This window comes from Hippocampus comes, unplaced genomic scaffold, assembly GCF_001891065.2.
Source record: "Hippocampus comes isolate QL1 unplaced genomic scaffold, H_comes_QL1_v1.1 scaffold167, whole genome shotgun sequence".
Classification (NCBI taxonomy): Eukaryota; Metazoa; Chordata; class Actinopteri; order Syngnathiformes; family Syngnathidae; genus Hippocampus; species Hippocampus comes.
In genome coordinates this window covers 236,991-261,077 of record NW_017805502.1, presented here as the reverse complement: position 1 = coordinate 261,077, position 24,087 = coordinate 236,991, and the positions used below count along the sequence as shown (strand labels likewise).

The 24,087-nt window shown below is 43.1% G+C and overlaps 1 protein-coding gene across 1 annotated transcript; it reads right to left on the bottom strand.

Annotated features, from left to right (window-relative positions):
• Positions 1-1,241: 1,241 nt before the first annotated feature.
• On the bottom strand, positions 1,242-22,636 carry LOC109520229 (vasopressin V2 receptor-like). The gene is made up of 6 exons (XM_019877332.1): positions 22,205-22,636; positions 13,914-14,293; positions 10,390-10,635; positions 10,099-10,245; positions 8,061-8,577; positions 1,242-3,088 (listed from the first exon to the last, which is right to left on the bottom strand). The coding sequence occupies exons 2-6, from the start codon at positions 14,289-14,291 to the stop codon at positions 2,889-2,891; spliced, it is 1,488 nt and encodes a 495-aa protein (XP_019732891.1). The 5' UTR covers positions 14,292-14,293; positions 22,205-22,636; the 3' UTR covers positions 1,242-2,888.
• Between the last annotated feature and the right edge of the window lie 1,451 nt (positions 22,637-24,087).

Sequence of the window (24,087 nt, the reverse complement as noted above, 5' to 3'; positions counted from 1 at the left end):
ATTAAAAAAAAAAAAAAAAAAAAAAAACATTCTATGAAATACTCAAAAGAATACAGTGATATCATCATTAAATTGAATGTTATGCACAATTTTTTACCATGTGCTTTGCTTCAATTAAATGGACATTATGTAGATCTTTCGCCATGGACTCCTTGAGACAGTATAATACAGAGACACACATGAGCAAGTATCAAAATTCACTCAGTCAATATGTTTTAAAAAGGGTAACAACGGCCTTTGAGTATTGTAGTGTCTGTTTACATGTGTTGCTACACCCTTTGTTTTCAAATCGCTGTTGCTTCAAGCAGTGGTCCCCAACCAACAGGCCATGATCCATTTACTCCATCAGAAGTGGCAGGAATGTGCGCGAGACCCCTTCTAACGTTGATTTAGAAGTTGAAATCAACAAAATCCTCCCATAAATGAAAGATGACGCAGTAAACTGAAAGTAATAGTAACAAATAGACCACACGTACAGCTAAACCCGCCGCTGATCGGCAGCCATGACCTCCGAAGATGAAGCTATTTTGACAAGAAAAGTTCCTTCCAGAGAGGTTCGCCAGAGCGATGTGGAGGAGGAAACTGTTGTGCATGCTCTGTCGTCAAAAACAAGTCAATAAAAGAAACCTGTTGAATCATTTGAACAAGCAGCACCCAGGTGAACAAGTGGAAAGCATGAAAATGTCTGCCCACATAAATGTTAGCAGTTTAGCCGCTAATAACTAGCCGGCACCACCGGTTGAAAGCAGCAATCAATCATGTCATCTTTTGATCGGTCACATTTGCAAGTAGCAATGATGCTAATGCTGCATGTAGGATCATAACTTCAATATTATTATTTACATTATAAGGCGTATTTATTATTCTTCATTGGTCCATTTCTTGATAGTTCACTGTTCATTTTATTTTATTCTACATTGATTGTACAGTAGAATAACACTGTTTGATATGAATTAAAGAAAATCTATGAAAATTAAAATTGAAAAGTGAATATTACTCCACCAACTGATAGTAGGAGTCTATTCTCTTATTTCATCATCTACGCTCCTCAAATATTTACATGTATGACACCACCATCTGTTCTTTACCTGTATTTTAGATTTACGGAGCATTTTGATCATGTCAGGCTCACGTCAATGTGGTGAATCAGATTTGTTTGTTTCGACTACATTCACATCGATGATTGATTCATCACTCTGACATCTCTTTTTACATGGCAGCATTTGTATCATCTGATTCTCTGTGTGGTGTGCAACACACGTGCTGAATAAAGCAGTGTGTGAGTAGAACTTCCTCTTGTGGCATTACAATTTTAGTGAATGGAATGAAATTTAAAAAATACATGAGGTTTTTATTATCCCAGTTGAGGGCGGGGGCATCAGAATCAGGCACTTGCAGTGTAGGTACAGCCATTGAGTGGTCTTGCAAGTGTACCTAATGCTGTGGCCTGTGACCGTACACTTTGTTGTGATCTCAGTTAATACACACTTGCGTCTATTTGCATTCTCAGAAGCTTATGTAGCAAAGCTTACAAAAAAAAAACAAAGAAAAAAAACATTCATAAGTGTACTTGATGTCTGTCAGCAGTTGAAGACCAGAGAGCAGTACTCCAACTTTATGAGCAGACATAAGGTAGTAACTGTTGAAAAATGAAGGTGTGCTGGCGAGACACAACACACAAGCCCGCCTCTGGTGATAGCGCCTCCAAGAATAACATGGCTGACATCAGCGGGATAAACCAAGGGGGTAGGGCGGAGTGTGTAGGGGGGGAGTGTGTGGTTGTGTGTGTACAATAAATCAAGGGGGGGGGGGGGGGATCAAAAAAGGTGTCCATGGCCATCACAGACACTTGCTTTGAACTGGGACTACTTTCATTGTCTGAATGGCTTCCACTTTCTTTGTTTCTTCTGATAGCCTTGTAGGGTCCTTTCTGGTGAAGAAGACCACAAGCTTATCTTTGACTGGAGTTCTTCCATACAGGTTAAGCAGCTTTAGAACCATATAAATGATAATATCCGGCAACATTTACATTGCACATCTTGTCTAATGTGCGTGATCAATTTTGATATACGTTTCATCTGGTTTGTTCTTGTACGTGGAATGTTTTTGAAATGTTTCCTCTTGTTCCTTCAGCAGATTGCCAAAGGCTTCACAGTCAGGAAGGTCCTTTTGTATACTTCACGTGCTGTGTGTACACGTAATAAAAACACATCATTGTGTCCCGCTGGCTTGCGGAAAGCTGAATTGTTCGTTTTGCAGGCCTAACTCGCCTGGTGGGACTCGTGTTTGTTTGGGTGAATGTATCCGAGTGTGTGACTATGTGTGTTTCAGTTTTTGAATAAGCCTCCATCCAGCTTGCTTGCAGCTCTCTGTTGGACTGAGAAACTCCACGGGTTCCTCTTGGGTGAATATAAATACAGCCGTTGCCCATTCACTTGTTTTGAATTAACAACGTTTGTTCACATTATTAGATTTCGACTACAGCGTTCCTGTGGAACAGCCACCAACACCGCCATCTGTTGCCAGTCCCGCTGCAGCAGCAGCCTCGCCGTCTCTACTGTCTGCTTGCTTGCCCTTTGTCCTAGATTACGTCCGTCATGATTCACACCTTGCATTCTTTATCTTCTTAAAATGACAGAACTTCTTTGTGGCACTTAAATGCTGAGCCGAGGCCACCTTACATCGCAAATGCTGTCGCTGCGCATTCCCTCATGCGCGGACACCTCCACTGACACTCTCCAATTCTCTTTGCATGGAGGGGCCCAATGCAGACGGAGGTCCTGCTGACAACTAGCTGTCATTTGTCGTCGGGAACATCTGGTGGAAGCGGGCTACCTTCTGAGGACGAGGCAAGGGAGCACGCGTATCTCCCAGGTTGTCTCAGTCAGTCAGTACTGGCTGTCCTTGGTGGTGGAGGTGTGTGTGGTGGTGGAGTCATCAGGCAGCGAGCCCCGACGCCCGGCTCGTGAGCCACAGTGCAGTAGATGTTGCAGCTCTCTGGACACGCTGCTGGAGAAGGCTGTGTAGATCCACGGGTTCGTGCACGAGTTGAGACTGGCCAGCAGCATGAGGATCGTGAAGGCCACTCCTGAAAACAGTATGACGTCATTGCAGGCTACAATGCCCCAAAAGTCTGGTTCAAACGAATAACAAATGTGTCACCACATTTCGATAACTACTCCTCACAGCGTTGTCTTTCGTCAGCAATGTGCGAGTCAAAAATCCTCTCTAAATGAACCGATTGGAACGAAATGCCAAAGACATGTGATTAGCGCTCAATCGACGACTCGACATCAAGCTGTATTTATATGACATTGATATTTATAGACTCTTTGGAATTACTTCCCGCTGAACGTTAGGCAAGCCCCCTGACTGTCCATCTTTAAAACTCATCTTAAAACTCATTTTTGTTCTTTGGGAGTTGAGTTGCATTTTGTCACTTATGGCAGGGGTCCCCAACCTTTTTTGCCCCACGGACAGGTTTATGTCAGACAATATTTTCAGGGACCGGCAGTGAAGGTGTGGCGGAAATAATACAACAAAATAATATGGTATGAGCTGCATGGAAACTGTGGTGTTTTCGAAATATAATAATAAACACAAGGAGCGTCTAATCTGGCCGCAACACTCTCTCTGATCGCGATGGTAATGTTTAATGCCTTCAAAATACGATACAACGCAAATTCAAAGTGCATGAAAATGACGACTCACCACACACAGCCCCGAGCTTGATTTTCTGCAACCAGACGGTCCCATCTCGGGGTAATTGGAGAAAATGACACCTCAAGTGTGTGTTTTATGTCCAGTCTACTTCGTAATTTTGTTTTAGTTGCGGTTGCTGCAGAAAACCCCCTCCTCACACAGGTAGCATGTCGGAAATAGCAACAGTGCTACTGTGGCGATCTCAGAATATTCAGACATAACTTTAATCCAGTTGTCTCGAACGTACTTTTAAGGCCGCCGTCATTTGCGCTCTCCAGCAGTTTTATTACTCATTTTGCGAGCTCTGGCGTTTTGTTTTTAGCTAATCGGTCACGTGACGGAGAAGCGTGGCTTGACGTGTGTCAAGCGTGACACAGACGGATGTAACGGAGAATCCGGTAATTTTTCAAAATAAAACGTCGTTCGTATTCCGAAATAAATAAAACGGAATTAAGGCAAGTTCTTTCTGTGCGGCCCGGTACTAAATGCCCTGCGGACCGGTACCGGTCCGCGGACCGGCGGTTGGGGACCCCTGACTTCTGGCAGTAGGGAGAACATTAATTCAAATACTGAATCCTAATCTATAACATTCAGTATTGGAATTAATGTTCCCCCTATAGTACTGTCAACATTCCAGATGGGCAAAATCGCAAATCCTGTTTCTGTTTGGATCTAATAGTAAGAATTCTATAATAAAAGAAACTGCAGACAGCAAACGAGGGAAAAACTGAATTGAGAGCACAGAGCGATAAAGATCAGCACTGTGTGTTTGTGTGTATGTGTCTGTTACAACAAATAAGATTGCATATCACTCGTTTAAGGTAAAGGTCAATTCTAAAACTAAGGCGAAGCGTGCATGTGAGCACAATGTCCTCGTGGTGCCCGCCTGTAATTTTGACTGAGTGCAAGCTGCTGGCGCGGACCATTGTTGATGAAATGTCAACATCTGGTCAGGTTGCAAAATCGGTGGGGAATCTAAACAGGTTATTTATTGCCGTCTGCTGTTTGTCTTTAGCTTCAGAAATCAGGGGATACAGTTCACAGTCTCTGGCACGTCTTTGAGCTGCAAAAACTCCCTTTGTTGTTGTTGTTGTTTTTTTAATAAATGTCTAAAATCTGCAGAAGAGGATTGGGGCCAATGAAGACAAAAAAACGAGATTGGCAAGATTCTTACTTTTATCTCAGAATCTGACTTTATTCTCAGAAATTAAAGTCAGAATTGGCCCTAATCCTCTTCTGTAAAAATCTCTCTCTCTCTCTCTCTCTCTCTCTCTCTCTCTCTTTCTCTCTCTCTCTCTCTCTCTCTCTCTCTCTCTGAATCATCAGGTGTACTGTACGAAATTATCAATTTTTACTTGATTTGTCAGGAAATGATTTAGTTGCCACAAACAATGTGTCTTTGTTCATCTGTCTGTGGGGACTGGTCCTAAATCGATCACAAGGGGTTTAGAGGAAGAAAAAAAAAACAATACAAAACAAAACAAAACATTTGTGTGTCTGTGTGCGTGTTTTTTATTTCATTTATTTTTTATGAATTTTTTTTTTGTTAGTGCACACTACACTTTTAGCATCCTATCAACCTCTCTTTCACAAAAGTGTTTAAAAAAATAAAATAAAATGGCGCGTGACCTGCATCACCGGAAGTTTTTAGCGGCCGGCAGTCTGGAATTGCAATTTGCGATTGGAGCTGTTGCGTTATATCTTTCTTGTCATTATTATTCTAATTCAGAGTTTTCTTTCATATACAATTCACCGAGGGCACGGGCAAAGAATGGGAATCTTAAGTTCATTTTAAAACGGTACACGGGAACTACGATCGTGAACACGCTGCAAAGGTGCGTCCCCAGTCGCCACGTCAGGTCTCTACGAAGGTAGGCAGTGATTTACTTTTAACAAACTCACAAACTTTTGTGTCTACTTTATTTTCCTGTTTCGTTCTGGGTACTGCTCATCAGCGCATGCGTGTGTAAGTGCGTGCGTACCTGATTCATATTTGTGTGTATACAGTACAGTACATATATACACATTTACACAAAACTGAAACAAAGAAGAAAAAAATATGATTTTGAGTACAGCAAAGTAAAAGAAAACACTACCATCTTCACTGGTGTATTAATATTACCATACCATATTTTTGGAGTATTGATTTTCTAAATGTTTTTCGAATTGATTAAGGTCTCACATGATTTCCGTAGGTTTAGACCTTTGTTCAGAACGGTCTTTTTTTGGAATATGAGATTTCTCTTGGTATTATGTTTATTTTCTCTCAGTTGGGACCACTCTTGTATGCTGCAGTGTAACTAATGGTCAATTGCTTCGTGCATGATTTGGAGAATTTTATAGTCAATTAGATCATGGAATTTGAGGAATTGTAATTTGACTGAGTTTGTCTGCTCTCTGAAATGGATTTTATTGACTATACAAATGGCTCGTTTTGCAGGATGAAGACAGGATGTGTGTTTTGTATCTGTTCACCGTACTTCCACATAAGAGGAGATGTATGGAAGTATAAGGAAACGGTACAGAGTATGTACTGACGCTTGATTCAAAAAGTTCATTGTTGTATTATTGCAATTGATTTGGATGTTTTGGCATTGATAACATTTATGTGTGGCTTCTTGCTGAATTTATTGTCAATTTGTTCTCCTGGAAAATTAATTGCTGTTATTTTTTTCAATTTCTGTGTTGATTATTATGAGTTTCTGGTTGGAATTTATCAGTCGGTTCCCAGAGATGATAAATTTAGTTAAAAATTTCATTAAATTTAGTGTTATTTTAATCTGGTAAAATTAGGTCTTTATCCTGCTCAGCTCTCGACGTGCATTTGCTCCCAGTTGTCGCCATGGCACGGGAGTTTGTGTCATCAACAAACAATGTTATTTTGAACGTTTTTGATGTTTCATATATGTTATGTATGGTATGTAAACCAGTGGTCCTTGTCCTGAACCCTGAGACATCCCATTGTAGTTTTCTGTAATTGTGATTTAAATTTCTACATATTGGTATCTATTGTGTAAGTAGTCGGTTATCCATTTCAGCGCTGTCCCTCTAATGCCATACTTTTGCACTTTTCTGACTAACAGTTTGTGATCTATGGTATCAAATGCCATTTTAAGTTGAAGAATATCAATACTCTTTGTTTTCTATTGCAGTTGTGATTTCTTCAACAAATTTTCTGAGTGCAAATAATGTTGTCCTTTTTGTCCTGAAGCCATATTGTAGATTGTCCAGTTTATTATGTGGTTGATGAAATGACCCAGTCTTGTGTTGAATATTTTGGAGAACTGTGGTAGTCGTGAAATGGTTCTGTCGTTTAACAATACATGTTTTAACTTTGGCTGTTTTCATTTTGCTCGGAAATATGCCAGGTTGTAAAGACACTTTGGAGATGTGAGACAGAGGGTTGGCAATACACTCCATTATGCTTTTAACAGTTGTCATATCGATATCAGTACAGTCTTTTGACATCATACTCTTGAGTTTTATTTACGGCGTCAATGATTTCTTTTTTATCAGTTCCTCTTATGAAAATGGTTTCTTTGACATATCTTTGCTCTCAACCGCTTTATCACTAGTTTCTGCAATCTCACTCGCCAAGCCAGGAATGACATGAGTGTTGAATTCCTAAGCAGTTTTAGACATGGCATAAGAGGTAGTGACATAATTTATTACAAAATAGTTGATTCGTTGCCGTCAAATTCCCTTTTTTGACAGTCTTTCATTGTCATCCATGTGTTTTTAATGTTGCTTTTGCTGTTCTCTAATAATTTACTATAATGCTAGTTTTTACTGTTTCTAATTATTTGAGTCAATTTATTCTTGTCCTCCTCTGGTGCTCCTTTGAGTGTTATATAAACTGCAGTTTGTTGTTCATATGGACTGGATCTTGTCCAGTTTCCTGAAAAAGGGGGCATGTGCAATGTCAAGGTTTTTTTTTTCCTTTTTTTTGAGGGGGGGTTCAATGTTCATTGATGTACACATTTTCCATTCACAATTTCATATGTACCTGTAGATGAAATAGTGAAGCTTGTGGTCAAAAAATACGCGCAGCGTACATACTGCACGGGTTACATTGAAATGAATTGGAGCACGCCCCTCCTTTCAAAATATTCCCCTTTTTTGTCTTTATTCCTGCCCCATGTCCTCCATCTGTAGCAACCTGCATCTTCCCTAACATACACTCCATCTTTTTATGGATTAAAAACGAGTGACATGGTACAACATATTAAATGAGGAGCCTCAGCATGGGGCAGCGCGGTGGAAAGTTGGACGTGCACACTCAAAAGTTTAGAGAAGGTCAAATTAAAGAACCTAAAGCCAAACACATCAAACGCTTTGTCAATGTATATGTTACTGACCTTGACTGGGAGAGTTGGGGTCCCATGCAGCCCACAGCTGGACAATGAAGAAAGGGGACCAGCAGACGGTGTAGACCAGGACAATGACCAGTGTCATTCGGACTGTTTTAGACATGGCTTTGGTGATGCTTGGTGGCGGCATGGCGGCGGGGTCATGGGGGGCATAATCGAGGGAGCAGCGAGGTGAGCCTGAGGCCACCTCGTAGGATGTGCAGGACTCCTGACAGTCAGGACTGCTCACTTGCTGCTGAGCCGGCGGCGGTGTGGTTCTTGCTGTGGCGTCTCCCACGTGACTTGTACTGTAAGTGTTTTTGTGAGCTTTGTTTGTCACGGGCTTCAAGTGCAGCCCCGCCCAACCTCCACCTCCGGATGCCCGCCAACCCCTTTCCCTGGTCCGTTCCTCTTCCTGCCTAAAGCTTTGGAAGCGGAAGAGGATTTCTTTCCTCTTCAGCTCAGCCATCACCGTCCTCTCCGACTTCAGGTAGATATTATTGTGGATCTCCCGGAAGATTCTTATCTGGAAAATGGCCAATTAGCACATTTGAAATGATATCACCAAGACTTTTGCTCTGGATTAAATTTTACGATGGGCACATGCCAGATTCAGCTGCCAGTTATCATGTTCGCATTTGTGGTTGAAGGGCTTCAGGAAATTGAAACAAAAGAATGAGGAGTGTGTGATTTGGAGTGTGTGTTGACCTTCACCATCAGCAGTAAACCAACCACGGACATTTTTCGTGTGGCATTATCCAATTCCTCAATCTCTAATTTATGTTCAGAATGAACTCTCAGTGCTCACAGCCGTTATTTTTTTTGGACTATGCTTTTGGACATCTGCTACTCCAAAACACGATGTATACTATCAAGATGGCCACAAGGTGATCTAAGGCATTACAACGTCATGAGTTATTAACTTTAAAATGACTTGTGTTCTTTGATCCCCAACATCTAATGTTGGTGTCTTACTTTTGACATTTACTACTTTTGAGGGTTTTTTTTTTTTTTGGGTGGAGGTGGTTCTAGATGTGCTAGCTAGCTAGCTAGATAGATTAATGAGACAGCGAGCTAGCTAGCTGTCTTATTAATCTAATTAATGAGACAGCTGTCTAGCTAGCTTTCTAATTAATCAAATTACACGCGACAAAGTTCAGATCAGCCTCTCCTTAGAGTCCCTGTGGTTTATCCCACACAAGTAATTTCCAGCAATATATGAAGACAACACTCTTTTGTCAAAGACATGGTGCTGAACAGCCAAGTCGATTGAAATGTTCAGGAGGATTTCCTTTTGGCAGAGACAATGTCACATTTGAAAAAGTGCCTGAAACGTGCAATGGGCTCATCAAAATAAATTGTCAGCAATTCTGTTTGGCTGCGATCTACTTGTCTTTGGCAGGCAGTTCCCATGTGGGCAGCTGTTTTGAGCAATCCCTTTCAGCGGTGGTCCTGCAAGTGTTGTCTTAATTAGTGGTAACAGCTCGACTCCGGAAATATTCTTCTCCAAATAGAAGAGCAACGAGTTATGCCAGTGGTTTCGGTGCTCCCAGGAGGCCTGCCCACCATGGATGTTACAAACACCGACCGCCAAGCTCCGTGGCTTGTCGAAACAGTACCCTCCATATGAGCCTGACATGAAGTCAAAACACCATTTTATTCTTGTGCCCAATAATTAATAAGAAGCAATGCATCATCATAATTGCAAGCCTGTGTCACGGATGTAATTTCAAATGATGAGGCATCATCATGTGTAATTGATTCAATTATAGACCCTCTGGCTCCCTTACTTGCAAACACACTAATGTGCATCCAATCACGGTACTCGTGATTGGTGATGAGTTTCATCACCGCTTGCATCTCGGCTGATTTTCTTGTTGTCGAAGGCTCTCACAAGGCAGAGCTAACGCACACAATTCCAATGTTTGTCTACTCTTTTAAAAGTAACCAGACAGCACACTTGATTATTGGATGCCGTTGTCTGCCTGATTGTAGTCTACATCCTGGTCTTTGTGGACAGGCCAGAATTGTCTGAAAGCACTCTTACCTGACAGATGGTAATGATGAGGGCGGGCAGCAGAAAGACGGCTACCGTCATCCAGGTGATGTATGCCTTGAGCCCCCACACCTCGGCAAAGTGACCCCAGCACTCAAACTCCCCGGGACTCACTTCTGAGCGCGAGAAGATGAACACCTGGCAGAATGATGAGAGACTGCACGATCTTCAAGCTTACATCAATCTTACTTCGGCAATGACCTCATGGCACTAAAAATAGATTGAGTTCTCTGGTATGTGTAGTCACCAGCCTGGCAGGGAGGTCATGATATGAGTGCTTACCTGGGGTATGCTGAGGACAAGCGCCAAGCCCCAAGCCACCATGACTGGTGTGTTCCAGCGGGATACCGCCCCGCTACGGTAAGCCTGCAGCGGGCAGCAGATGGCATGGTGTCGGTCCACCGTCATGGCCACGATCATGTAGGAGGACGCAAACATTCCCACTATCTGCAAGTACTTGATGGAGCGGCACAGGAAATCAGGTCCCTGAAACTTATCTGTGATGTCCCAAATGAGCTGAGGAAGAACCTGCATACACACATTATTATTTTGATTTTTTTTTTTTTTTTTTTTTACACTGCAGCCAACCTGAGTTTCTTACAACTCTCAAGACTTTTCATTTCCAATTTACATTTGGGAAAACACATCCCAGTAGGCCTGAATCATTCTCCTTTGGGAGAAATGATTCTTGAAGCTGGGGATTCATATCTTTGAATGATTGCGATTGCTTCACTGAGTTGGTATCAATGATGATGTTGATGTTATTTTAGCTGCTGGCAAAAAATCCCCAAACAGCGAGTCAGACAGATGCAGGATCTTGAAAATTATTTGCAGATGTTAGAAGTTATTCTTGTGCCAGTGCTTTAAGTAGTATCCGAGGTAAAACCTGCCGCTTTCCTATTGTCCGTTGAGTGATTGCTCCCACTCGCGACCTATGATGAAGACACATGGAATGTGATACTCTGGCTTGTGTAGGACACAATAATGACTTCATAATGATAAGAAGACATTTTTTAAGATGTATGCACCTTTCTGTGCAGTCAAGGACACTGTAAAGCATGAATAACACAATAACAACAAAATGTAAAAGTGTATTAAAATTAGGAATCAGCATTAGTAGGGCAATGATTAATTTGTTAACTGACAACAATTCCATTATCAAACTAATCAAAAATGTTCATAATCAATTAATCTTTTAGGTGTGCATCCATCCATTTTCTAATCTGCTTATCCTCACAAGGGTCGCGGGCACGCTGGAGCCCATCACAGCTGACTTCGGGCAGCTGGCGAGGTACACCCTGAACTGGTTGCCAGCCAATCGCAGGGCACACAGACAAACAAACAAACGCGTTCACAATCACACCTAGGGACAATTGAGAGTGCTCAATCAACCTGTTTTGGGGATGTGGGAAGACACCAGAGCACCGAGAAAAAACGCACACAGGCACAGGGAGAACATCCAACCTCCACAAAGGAAGGCTGGAGCCAGAATGGAACCCTGCACCTCTGCAATGTGAAGCTGACGTGCTAACCATTTGAGCACCTTGCCACCCAACAATAAAAAAAAATAAATGAATAAGGAAGTCTGTAGAAAGCAAAAAAACAGTATTCCTAAAAAAATGAAGTCTCATGCTGACTCAAAAGCCAAAGAATAAAAACGAGTTTTGAAACAAGTTTTAAAGATGGGCAGCAAGAGGGCTTGCCTAACGTTCAGCGGAAGGTCATTCCAAAGAGAAGGACCGGCAACAGAAAAGGCTTGATCCGTCTCTGAGCCTCCACTTAGTTCTCGATATATCTAATAGTGTCTGGTCCACAGACCTGAGGCACCGGGCAGGTGCGTAGGGGCAGAAGAGCTCAAGAGAGGTAAGGTGGGGCAAGGCCATTTAAAGATTTGAAAACAAATAATAGGATCTTAATGTATAGGGAGCCAGTGAATAGATGCCAGAGTAGGAGTTATGTGCTCCCTCTTACAAGTACCAGTCAAAAGGCGAGCAAAAGCATTCTGGAGCAACTGGGGACTCTTAATGGAGGATTGGCTGACAAGTTTAACTATCTTGGGGTCTTGTTCACGAGTGAGGGCAGGAGGGAGCGAGAGCTCGACAGGCGGATCGGTGAAGTGTCTGTCGTGATGCGGACTTGTATCGGTCTGTCTTGGTAAAGAAGGAGCTGAGCCAAAGGGCGAAGCTCTCAATTTACCGGTCGATCTACGTCCCAACCCTCATCTATGGTCACGAGCTATGGGTCGTGACCGAAAGAACGAGATCCCGGATACAAGTGGCCGAAATTAGTTTTCTCCGCAGGGTGTCCGGGCTCTCCCTTAGAGATAAGGTGAGAAGCTCGGTCATCCGGCAGGGGCTCGGTGTAGAGCCGCTTCTCCTCCACATCGAGAGGAGCCAGATGAGGTGGCTCGGGCATCTGATTAGGATGCCTCCTGGGCGCCTCCCTGGTGAGGTGTTCCGGGCATGTCCCATTGGCAAGAGACCTCGGGGTCGACCCAGGACAGGCTGGAGAGACTATGTCACCCAGCTGCCCTGGGAATGCCTCGGGATCCGCCGGGAAGAGTTCGAAGAAGTGGCTTAGGAGAGGGAAGTCTAGGTTTCCCTACTAAAGCTGCTGCCCCCGCGACCCGACACCGGATAAGTGGCGGTAAATGGATGGATGGCTGACAAGTGCATTACAATCAAGCCGAGCTGAGATGAAGGAACGAACTACTCCTTCAAAATGCTCCTGAGAAAGGAGAGGCTTTACTTTAGCCAGCTGCCTCAGATGAAAGAAGCTCGATTTAACAACAGAATCAATTTGCCCGTCCAATTTAAAATCGTTACCTGGTTTAAGACCCAAGTTCGAGAATGTTTGCTTAAGATAAGGGGGCCCAAGTCCACAAGACGGGATGTACAAGGGCCACTGGGACCATCACATCTGTCTTCTTTTCATTGGAATTAAAGAAATTCAGTGCCATCCAGGTCTTGATTTCCTCCAGACAGGATCAAAGTGGCCTCAATGAGAAAGCATCTTTTTTGCTCAGCGGCACATACTGTAGATCTGACAGTCATGCACATAGCAGTGAAAGGAAATGGCTTGTCTCCTTAAGATGGAACCCAAAATGAGCAGATACTGTGAGAACAGCAGAGGCCCCAGAATGGAGCTCTGTGGAGCACCACGCTACAGTGGGGCAGTGTGTGACTCAGAGCAACCAAGGCTAACTCAAAAAGTTCTGTCAGCCAAATAGCACCTAAAGCACTCAATGGCGCTACTGCCAATCCCCACCAGGTGCTGCAAACGAGCCAACAAAATACTTTGATCCACTGTATCAAATGCTGCAGTTAAAACCGACACACATAGTCTCATTTGCCAGGAGGCTGTCATTAAAAACTCACGACTGACTCTGTGCTATGCATCATCTTGAAACCTGACTGCAAGACCTCCAAGACGTTATGTATAAAGGATACCACTCCTCATCCGTAACTGTTTTCATTCATTTTACGTGACCGATAGCTGTTTAAAACTGACTGGTTAACATTGGGAGAAGACGGACAGATCGATAGAGAACGCATGGATCAAGGAACCCAAAATAAACTTGTTTATATTATTTTTACTGTACAATCCAAGCAAATGCTTGTGAGAACAGTCAACCCTTGGGGAATGCATATAAAGCATGGGTGCCCAAGTTTGGTCCCCGAGAGCCCCTATCCAGCCTGTTTTAGATGTGTCCCTCCTCCAACACAATAGTTCATTTGAATCGGGTGTGTATCATCGAACGCACAGGTCATAGGCTAAATACCAAAGACGGGAAGTCATGAGGTCACCTGAAAAAAGGCCACCACCAGGTCAGCCACACACAAGTTGACCATGAACACGTGCATGGGTGCATTGTGCTTCCTCCTCCTGAGTAGCACCCACAGCACAAAGCTGTTCCCCAGGGTGGTCAGAGCCAGCACCACCCCGAGCACGGCGATCTCGGCCTGGGCCAGGCCCTGGTCCCTCACCCTGGGCTGGGGTAGCGGGTACGGGGTGGTGTCGGAGCCATTCTCTGGAAATATGCCAAAGAAGGAGCTTCCGCTGCGGGAGCCGTTGAGGCTGTTGAGCTCAAACAGAGAAGAGGAAGAGCGGTTGTTTCTTCCCATCCCAACCAGAGAGGAGAGGGTTAAAGCATCCCAGTCCGTTTGCACACTGATGCTTTCCATTCCTGCAAGACAAATGACGTGGTCAAGTTTTCTCATCGTGTACTATGGATGGGACGTGATGAAAAGGTTTTGCTCGGTGCGCTGGAGGATCATGGGACGGCCATTCTCTTCTCATTATTTTGTCATAACTGGATTAGTATCTTGTTTTAATTTTGCTTGTCCTGCCTGACCTTTTCCCTCCGACCCAAAGGCCAGCACTTGAGCCTTATGCAGCATTGGAGACATTGACAATGATCGTATTTGCTACAAACAGCCTCTGACAGACGATCATGCTGCCATGTGAATATTATTACATCTCGACCGATCGTCCGTCTGGATGTTTGCCCACTTCTCGGATTCTTATGTTCAGTTTGACGCAAAACCAGCACCGTTTATTTTCCCTTTCATATTTTCTCAAAGTTGATCGACAGATTTTCCCTTGATCCCTCCAAATGTATTCCATCACCTCGCCTCCACATAATCACCCCATGCGTACCCGCTGCATTCCCGCTTTCCCTTGTTTTTCTTTGCTGCCTCGCGTATACATCTCATTCTTTTCTCCTCCCCGTGTCACTGTTGAGTGGAATAAATGTCATGTTTGTTTTCCTTTGCTTATAAATAAATTGCTTGAACGTAGCAAGAGACGAATGACATGACAATCTAAGGAACAACGGGTTCATGGGAGTCTGTGTGCAATCTTGCGCAAATAAACGTGGAAATAGAAGAAAGTACGAGAAAACACGATGAGGGTAGTGTGGGGGGGGGATTCAGGAAAAGAAAATAGTACAGATAAGGTCAAACAGTCGTGGTTGATGATCAGAAAGGCGCGGGTGGCTAAATATGGCTCTTAAGAGAGCTTGGTTGCTTTTAATGGAGTGGCTTGAAGAGTGTGATGCTTCTCCTGCCAGCCATCATGTGGATGCCTCTTTCTTCTCTAAAGACATGTTTAGTACTGTTACCGCTTTTGTTTTGGTTGCTTTCTACTTCCTAGTTTGGTTCAATTACTCAATCAATCAATATATTACTTATGTACTACCTTTCATCCTAAAAAAAAACCCAAAACAAAACTTTATTTTGGCTCTTGTGTGACCAGGGTCAGTGCATTTGAGTGGTCGATGTTTGTCAAGAAGAAGCAACTAGCATTAGCTTGTCACACTGGCCACTTGCTGCTACATTCAAAAAAACATTCGTGTTTGATTACGTTTGTGTGACTGTTACTGTGTCAAAATATTAGCAGTGGACATTTTTCATTACACTTAACTGGATGCGAACTTCACGCCGAATTTGACTTTGCAAGAATGTTGTTTGTGCCCCCACCGGTCTAAACAATTAACATTGCGTTTCTGGAATAAGAATTATGGGGCTTTGCTCAGAGACTTGGGGGTAGGGCGGACGACTATTGCAGGTAGTCTACATTCCAAACTTGCAATTAGTTTGAACGCTAAAAACATGAAGAGTGTTTTGTTTTGAACCGATATGAGATTGGCTAAATTCTGTTTTGCCTGTGCAGTATAAGTTTCAATAGTTTGGTGGTAGAATATTCCAACGAGACATTTTGTTTTGAAAATTTCTCGTTTTTTGTTGACTTTGATTAGATTTTGTTTTGTTTCATGTTTTGCCGTGTTTTCCTGTGTTGCTTTTTTCACATCATGTCAACTCGTCAGGGTTCCACCGGTTCTCGTCAGCTCTGTTCTTCTGTGTCAGTTATTCAGCTCCCTCAGCCACTCAAATTTCGTCCGGGTGCGTCTCGCTGCCTCGTCAAGTTCTCGCTTTCTGTCAGCCTTTCCTCGTTCATTGTTGCGTTTGTGTACTTCTGTTGTTAGTCATGTTCATCTAGTTGTGTGATGATTCCCTTTGTAGTGTTTCTTTGCTACTTTTGAGTATTCTGGTTTTTCCATGAGCCTTATTCACCCCTTTTTGGAAATAACACCCCCCCCCCACACTTTTTTTAATTTATTTTTTTTAGATTACTCCTGCTGCCCTGCACTTCAGTCCACTTTTTACTTCCACACCAACACCTCCAATATCCATTTGTGATTCTGCTTGGCTAAAAATAGGGAGGTGAAAGTGCTCTTATAGTAGGTGGACGTTCCCACTCCTCCACTGGGAACCCGCTGACCAATTAGCTGCTAATCGTGCCGCATGACATCCTGTCAAGTGTCGCACGTTGACTGACGGAGGAATGCGTGAGAAGCTATGCCAGATGGGCGTCGATGAGACGCGGAGAATGGGACTCTTCTCTTGTCAAACATTCCTCCACATCTTTAAAGCCTGTCCTTGGCTATCAAATGTTCTTCTTAGTTGTTACTATAATTTGTCCATATGGCACACCAAAGCAGCATTTAGCTAAGGTGGCCTTTTGTGACTTGTTACCTGCATATAGATATGGTGTGACATGAATAACTGTTGATTTATTTCTTTATTCATTTGTTTAATTAAGGTTTAATGTTCCAAGGAGGTCTTGATTTCCTTTGGCCTCTCTTTCTTTGAACCTTGCTATCTTCCTCCCCTCTCTGTAATTACGCCATAGAGGATTCTTTGTGCCTGCAATATCATCTCATTATCTATGTACTCTATAAGCATGTGACTGACTTTTAATGCTTTTTTTTTCCTGCCTGGAAGCAAATAAGGTATGATTATAAGGCAAAAGCCCCAAAGCCCCCTTAAATTTGATGAAGAGGTAACGAACATCACATTTCACGGAATAATTTAATAACACTGTCACCCAAAACAAGTATACCATCAAAATCAACCACTTCTGTCATGTGAAACATGATAACACAACAAGCTTAAAACGCGCTACCACAATTGAGAGACTAAACTGTGTACGATAAATGAAATCAAAATGCAATTTTGAAACATATTTATCGAGAAATGTGAGAAGTGTTAAGTCCTTTTTTTCCTGATGTCACATTATTGGAAAAAAAAAGGCTACAAGTTGTGTTTTTTTCTTTGTCTATGGAGATTCTCATCCAGGTCATGGTAATCTGCAAAGGGTGAATTTATGCAACTGGATTCTTTTGGGGTTTTTTTGGTTGTTGTTGTGTTTTCTTTTCATGTTTTTCAAAAACATTAAAATATGACCAAGGCAACTGTGTTATTAGGCTCATGCAACAACTGGAAAGTTTGGGGGGGTTTCAGCTTCACAGTGTACAGTACTAGACATTCCTTATTTTGGGCTGGGTGCCCCCCTGCCTTCCATATACAAAATGTACTATAACTTGTGCATCCTGGTTTTCAGTTGGCTCCAAAGCTTGACTGCAACTGATCCACGCATCCTGTACTTACATTTGGGTCATGCTATCTGTCTTTCAGATTTAAATTTTTTTTTTAAATATACTTTTTTCTGTGAGCAGTCTTGCCTTGAGTGGGTTTTACTTGTTTTGGATGATTTTGTTCCTTAAATTCATTGCATCCCCTTTTCTTCTGCTGGTACAGCACTTTGTTGGACGTTTGTTGTTTTAAAAGCGCTTAGAAAGTAAATTGAATTGATTGGACGGGCTGCAGACATTGCTCTTGGTTGTCACGCACGCCACACTGGGTGCTGGCTTTACTCTCAGGCTTTCACTCAGATTAATCAAGGAGTCTGCTCGATCCCCGTGTATCTTTCCAGAGACAAACCTGTGCACAGCCATCATTTTCCATGGCGTCCTCGTCCTCTCCGTGCTCAGCATATTCGGTAACGATGCCTTAGCCTTGACTCAAACAGTTAAGGTGCGCGAGAAAATATTAGCGGTCTAGGGAATCTTTCAACGCATCAGTCCTGTGTACACGTTTGGCTCAAAAGCCCTGAAAATGATGTCATCAGCAAACCATGCACACAGCCAAACACCATCCAACTCTCGGACATCATCCAATGAAATATGGCCGCAGAACTTTGAGAAAAATTAAAGACATAGAGCAAAACAATTCAAGGAAGCACACGCCGTGTGTCTTTGTCAGCCATTACACCAAAACAAGACCGCCTCATTGGAGGGAAACGCGCCACTCGTGAAAGCTAACTCCATTCAGCGTGATAGCAACTTGTAGTTGGATTAATATGGACTGTTGAGGGCTCATCTCATCAAGTGCAACATGTTCCAAACTATGGGAAGTTGAGCTCATGTATTTATTTAGTGGACTGATGTCTGTGTGGGAACGGAGTGTAGTGGAACTTAAAGGCAACGCTGCATATCTGTACTTCCCCTCAAAATTCAAATGTATGGCTTTTTGGGGGTTATTTTTGTTTTCTATTTCACTTTGTCCATCTCCCTCAGTGTGTGCCTCGTTGATTATGTTAAACGTCAGGGGAGAAGCCTCATAAATGCTGTGGGGGTGGGGGGGGGGTCATGACGTACAAATACTTGAGCAGATTTTTCAGGGATCGTAACGCGCGAACCTTGAATATTGATTTTTCTGAAACGTTTTCATTGTCGTCCCCACATATGAACACAGCTGTCTGTACTTACTGCTGCTTACTTTGTAAAATGAGACTCGTTACTTTTTAAACTTTTCGCGGATGCGGGCATGATGTCAAAAAAGATGCTGGTGAGTGTGCGTTGAATGATTGGCACTTGCAAAGTCACACCATCTGTCTCTCTGATTGGACATTTGGCCTCTGGCGTGGCTTCTTGTACTACTGTCAAGTCACAGTGACTGTTTTAACAAAAATAACATTTTTTTTTCTTTGCTTGTACAACAGTTGAATCAGGACTTCTCCTCTTGTAGAGTTGGACAACTTTTGCCAGTTCTTTGGAAGTTTTCCCCGACACAGCTTGGCATCTCTCACAGTTTTAAAATAAAATTGTTGTACAGCTACATTATTCGCATGTCCAGTGTGGTTTTCTGTCCAGCTTTGTGTTGCTGAGGCATAAGAGTTAGTTTCCATACCGATCGATACAACAAAGGGCCGCGTGAGTCACCGGCGCATCACAAAGCCTGTGCCTGCGGCTTTCTTCATGAAGCTCGACCTGTGACTTTATTAGAGCCGGATGCAGCCCCAACACATGACAGTCAACGAACGAAGCGCTTCGATGCCAGGTGGACGTTCTACACATTAATGCGGATTAGCGGCAATTGGCGTCTGATTTATTCATCGGACACAGCGCCATAGGGGTAATAAAAGTAAACAATTTGTTCTTTCACTGTGACAGCACAACAGATCATTAAATGTTAATGGTGTGGAACCACACCTGATTAGTCACCCTCATTGTCACTGCCACCTGCACTTTGTGTCACTCGCAAACAGGCGCCGTGTATTTCCACAATACAGCGCACCAATAGGGCAGTAATGAAGAAGTTTGCTCTTGTCGTGTGGGGTGGGGGGTGTTCACTGTATCATTAACCAGCAACACGTGCATTGAACAAACTCTTTGCCAAAGAGGAGAGGTGAGGCGACATGGCGGATTTTTCCACATGACGACTAGCCAAGGAAAGTCCTTTTGTGCTCGTCTTGGATTGGACCAAACACTTGGGGTGGGGGGGGTGGGGGCAATTAAATGTATTGACTGATGAATGGAACGAGCCTGCTGGAGCCTCAGTGTTGATGCAAAACATAACAAATAAATTCTTGGACTCTGTCATTCAGATATTTGCCAAAAATTGATGTGCTGTTTTAGCAGACACGCTGAAGACCATACTGGGATTAATTGCCATTACTACATCTGGAAAGTGCTGCAAGCACACGTGCGGGCTAAAAATACGCTTTTCTCAGGCTTCAGTGTAAAAGAAACCAAGCTTCCACAGACACAGTAATCACACAAAATAAGGAGAAAACCTACTGGGGATTGGAAAGTGAGAAGTACGACTAATTCTGTGTCCACACTTGTGACGTTTGCTTGCGTTCAAAAGTCCTCTGCTGCGATTACAGTACTCTGCTTGTGCCCTGTGGTACAAAGTGAACGCTGATATCCGAACCCGGTGCGGTTTGGTTCGCCCGACCAGTATTAAAAAAATCCAAATGAAGTCACAAATGCATTGTACACATCAGCGTGTGCATTAGAAGTTGTGATTTGAGGAGCTATTCTCGACTGGTAAATGTGAAATGTAAAATGTGAAACAACAAACTCATTCAACTCAGCAGAAGGCATTTTGTTTTTGGAAATTTTTTGTTTTACTCTCACTGTATGTCAGAAATATCCAAAGCAGAGGGGCGACTGGAAAGGAAAATAATAATTCGACAACCAAACGGATGTCGCAATTTGGCCATGTTAATGTTTTTCTTTGTTCAAGTCCTATTACATAGACTACTATTTTTGGAGACAGGTGCACGTGCGCTCGCAATAAAAAGTGGCTCATATTGGTTTTCGTGTCGGGGCAAATCTAGTTTGCCGTATTAGGGAATTTAGCTGAAGTGCAGTTCGAGGGCATTTTACTTTTCAAGCCTCCAACGCACTTGAGAATTTGGTGACCGAACATAGACTAGTCTTTAGATCAGCTTAGAGCAGGTCTAAGTTGTGGCGCAGACAGACAGATTCTGCGCTACACTGATGTGTGAGTGTGTGGTGGATGTCATCGTATTTCATTCGAATTTGTAACAACAGGGTGCAGTGAACCCTCGGAATCGTTGTTGAAATAAAGTCATCATTATTATCATGGTCTCTGTGATATTTTTCCAAACACCCCTCCTGGGCCATGGCACAGCTATCAGCTATCACATCATTAGCAAGCAGAGATCTGCTTGCAGTGACTTGCAAACCTACTCTGCACGTGTCGATCTTCTGCATGGACCCCAGCGAGTTTATTTCTATTTCCACAATGTCAAAGTCTGTGTGCGCCTCTCCTGCCCTGAATTCAAAGGGAATGAGAGAAACCTTCCAGTGGCCAAGAATCAAGTCAACTCACCCATGCGCGCAGTTAGACGGCTTTTTTGCACTAGACTTGCACTGGGTGCGAAAATAGGGCCCAAAGGCTTTCAGCGTCATGCACCTCCATTCCTGGCTAAAGACGCGGTGAATCAACACTCACTTCCAGCAATTGGCAGAATTCTTAACGATGACTTGATCAATTATTCCGTGCGGTGCGAATGCACACGCTGCCTCCCAGCTTGCTGTGTGCGCTTCCTCGTGCAGGTTTTTGCGACCGCAGCTGCGAGACAAAATATTGGCGCTCCCACCATTTACAGTCCATTAACATTTCAAGCTTCAGCACTTCACACGCATAAAAACGTCACTTTCCCGGACTAATCCAGTTAAACCCTTTTGAGGGATCGCTGCGGTTACACATATCACTTGTTTTCACATGATCATTATTATTTTTTTTTTCTCTATGACGTTATTTAATAATATATATTTCATGAACTTGTTCTTTGCTGGAATGTTGTAGCCTTCTGAGGGGAGTTTCTAATGTTTTTGTTCAATACAACTTGAGTTTATTTTCTCCTGTAGCAATCGAAGTGAAGATTCCAAACAGTTCTTTCCTCATTAGTTGGTGTCGGTGAAAGTCTCTCTACTGTCCATTTGAAATGCCGTTTATTGAGAAAAATAATAATATTGAATTACCGCTCTTGTTTTGAGTGTAAATATTTCACTAATATTTTATATCAATATTTTTCCTTTCCTCCAGGTGCTATGATCATCTTATTACAAAAAGAAGCTAATAAGCAGCATGTCACATTTTTTTTGTAATTTGCATTTAACCGCACGCCAGTCAGGTAACACGCCATTCTTTTGCATTTCTTGATAGTGAGAGTGCGCGGAACAAAATAAAAACAATGACTGAATTGTTTGACCACTAATAACGACGCCGTAAAGGCGGCGTGTGTGCGTCTCATGGAGACCTCAGCTGTTTGTTTGCAGAGAGATGACCCACATTGATCCTCAAATAGTTGAACTGCACGCAATCACTTAGAGGCATTGGATTTCAAGATGTGTGCCATGATGAGACTAAAAGCCATAATTACAATCGTAAAAAGAGTTGGGGGAGATGGGGGGGGGGGTTATATGAAAGACACTCACGTTGAATCCACTTTGGCTGTGCAACTGTGTGAGAGTTGTCAGAAGAAAGAAATGGTAGATCCAGGTCTGATGGCTCTGCTATTACTCAGGTTGGATGCAAAATAAACAACAAATGTCACCGCACCTTCATGGAAGCATTTTTTTTGTTGTTGTTTTTGTTTCTTCTCCCCCAAGGGTAGTTGTCCGTCTCTCTTATAACGTTGGTGTAATCCACAATGGGAGCCGGCTTGTCCACTGTGCTCTGCCTTCTGCTTGCTGCACCAGTGCAAATACATTCGAGCTGCTGCCTCCCCCCCATCCCCCTGGTGTATCCCCTCCTCCTGGGTCGTGCCTGTCCTCGAGGGCTGAGGGTGGAGCGAGCGTGCAGGCGCTCCAGGAGGGCTGTGATTGTTCTACATGCCTGTAAAGTGTGAGTGTGCGAGAGAGAGGTAGTGGCCGGCTCACTCGCCTGTTCGGAACAAATCAAGCTTCATGTTTGCCGGGGGGGCAAGGTGAGAGCCTCCCTTCCCCCATTCAACCCATTTGTGCCTTGTGCATACATGCCACTTTTCTATTGATTCAGAGCACACTCCTGCCTCGTCCTTTGTTGCTGGAGGCCGAGTGCCTGTTGGCCATCACGATGCATGCAGGAATGTCATTTGGTTGAGTCAGCAGGTTGTGACCTTGGCAGGTGCAAAGGTTAACGTGAAAAAAAAAGTCTGTCCTGCATGTTCAATATCAGGCCTGTTCTTTAAGAAGTGGCAAAAGTCTGTTCCACTTGTGTGTGTGTGTGTGTGTGTGTGTGTGTGTGTGTGTGTGTGTGTGTGTGTGTGTGTGTGTGTGTGTCTTTTTTTCATGGAATCCACATATTATTTGTGTTCTTTCTGGAATGCCCTAAAACAGCACAAGACGCCACTAATGCCCTGTCTAAATAGGAAAGTAGTACAGTAATTGGTGCCAAGGAAGCATGTTGAAGTAAAACATCTTCACTGACAGCCAAGATTTGTATGTTAGAGAGGCCTTGAGTTTAGGTTGGATTGCTGATGGGGAGTCTTCACCAAATGTTCCGGTGGATTTTTTTTTTTTTCCAAAACGGAGTCATTTATAAGCCATTTTTTTGTAAAAAATCATCTTGTACGAAGAGTTTGAAACAGTGATTCCAGTGGGCCGGTCCACAGCAGTACAGAGTACTTCTCAACTTTAGTCTCTAGCATCCCGGGACCTTTTATGGCATACCAGAACTTCACATGATCCCACAGCAACCTCTCGTTCTATTTCTCTCTTGTTCTTGTGATACTCATAAGACGCCTACAGGAATTTGAGTACCGCTACCTCAAATTAAAATTAAAAAAAAAAAAAAAAAAAAAAAGATGGATTTTTTTTTCTTCCGCTGGTAACAGTTTATTTATCGTGTGTGCCCTCATTTTGATGTGTCAAGGGAGCTGCAAACATACTCATAACGTAACACACTGCCAACTTCAAAACAAAAGTTTCCCAAATAATAGCCTTAAAAAACTTTCTAGGCTTTTATTTTCAAGTTGGCGCGCGTGGTGGGGTAGCGGCTAGCTCGACTTACATTCTCGACATTTTGGCTTACCTTAACACAGTTACAGTGCTAATACATCGTTACGACCAGCATCACCACAACGCCATCCTGAAATCATATTCTCCCTCATGATGGTGCATATTTCCGCACAAATGAAAATGCCAGTTGTTTTCCTCGATGAGCAGAGACGTTTCAGTGAATCATCTCAAGTGAGGATGATTACAACAAATATTGCAATGACATTATATGACGAAGCCATTCATCACTGGCCGTGTGCTCCTGCAGTCCTTCGATCAAATTTCCAGGTTTCTTAGCTTCCATGGCATTCTGTCACATTCCGCTAATGGCTGCCAACGGC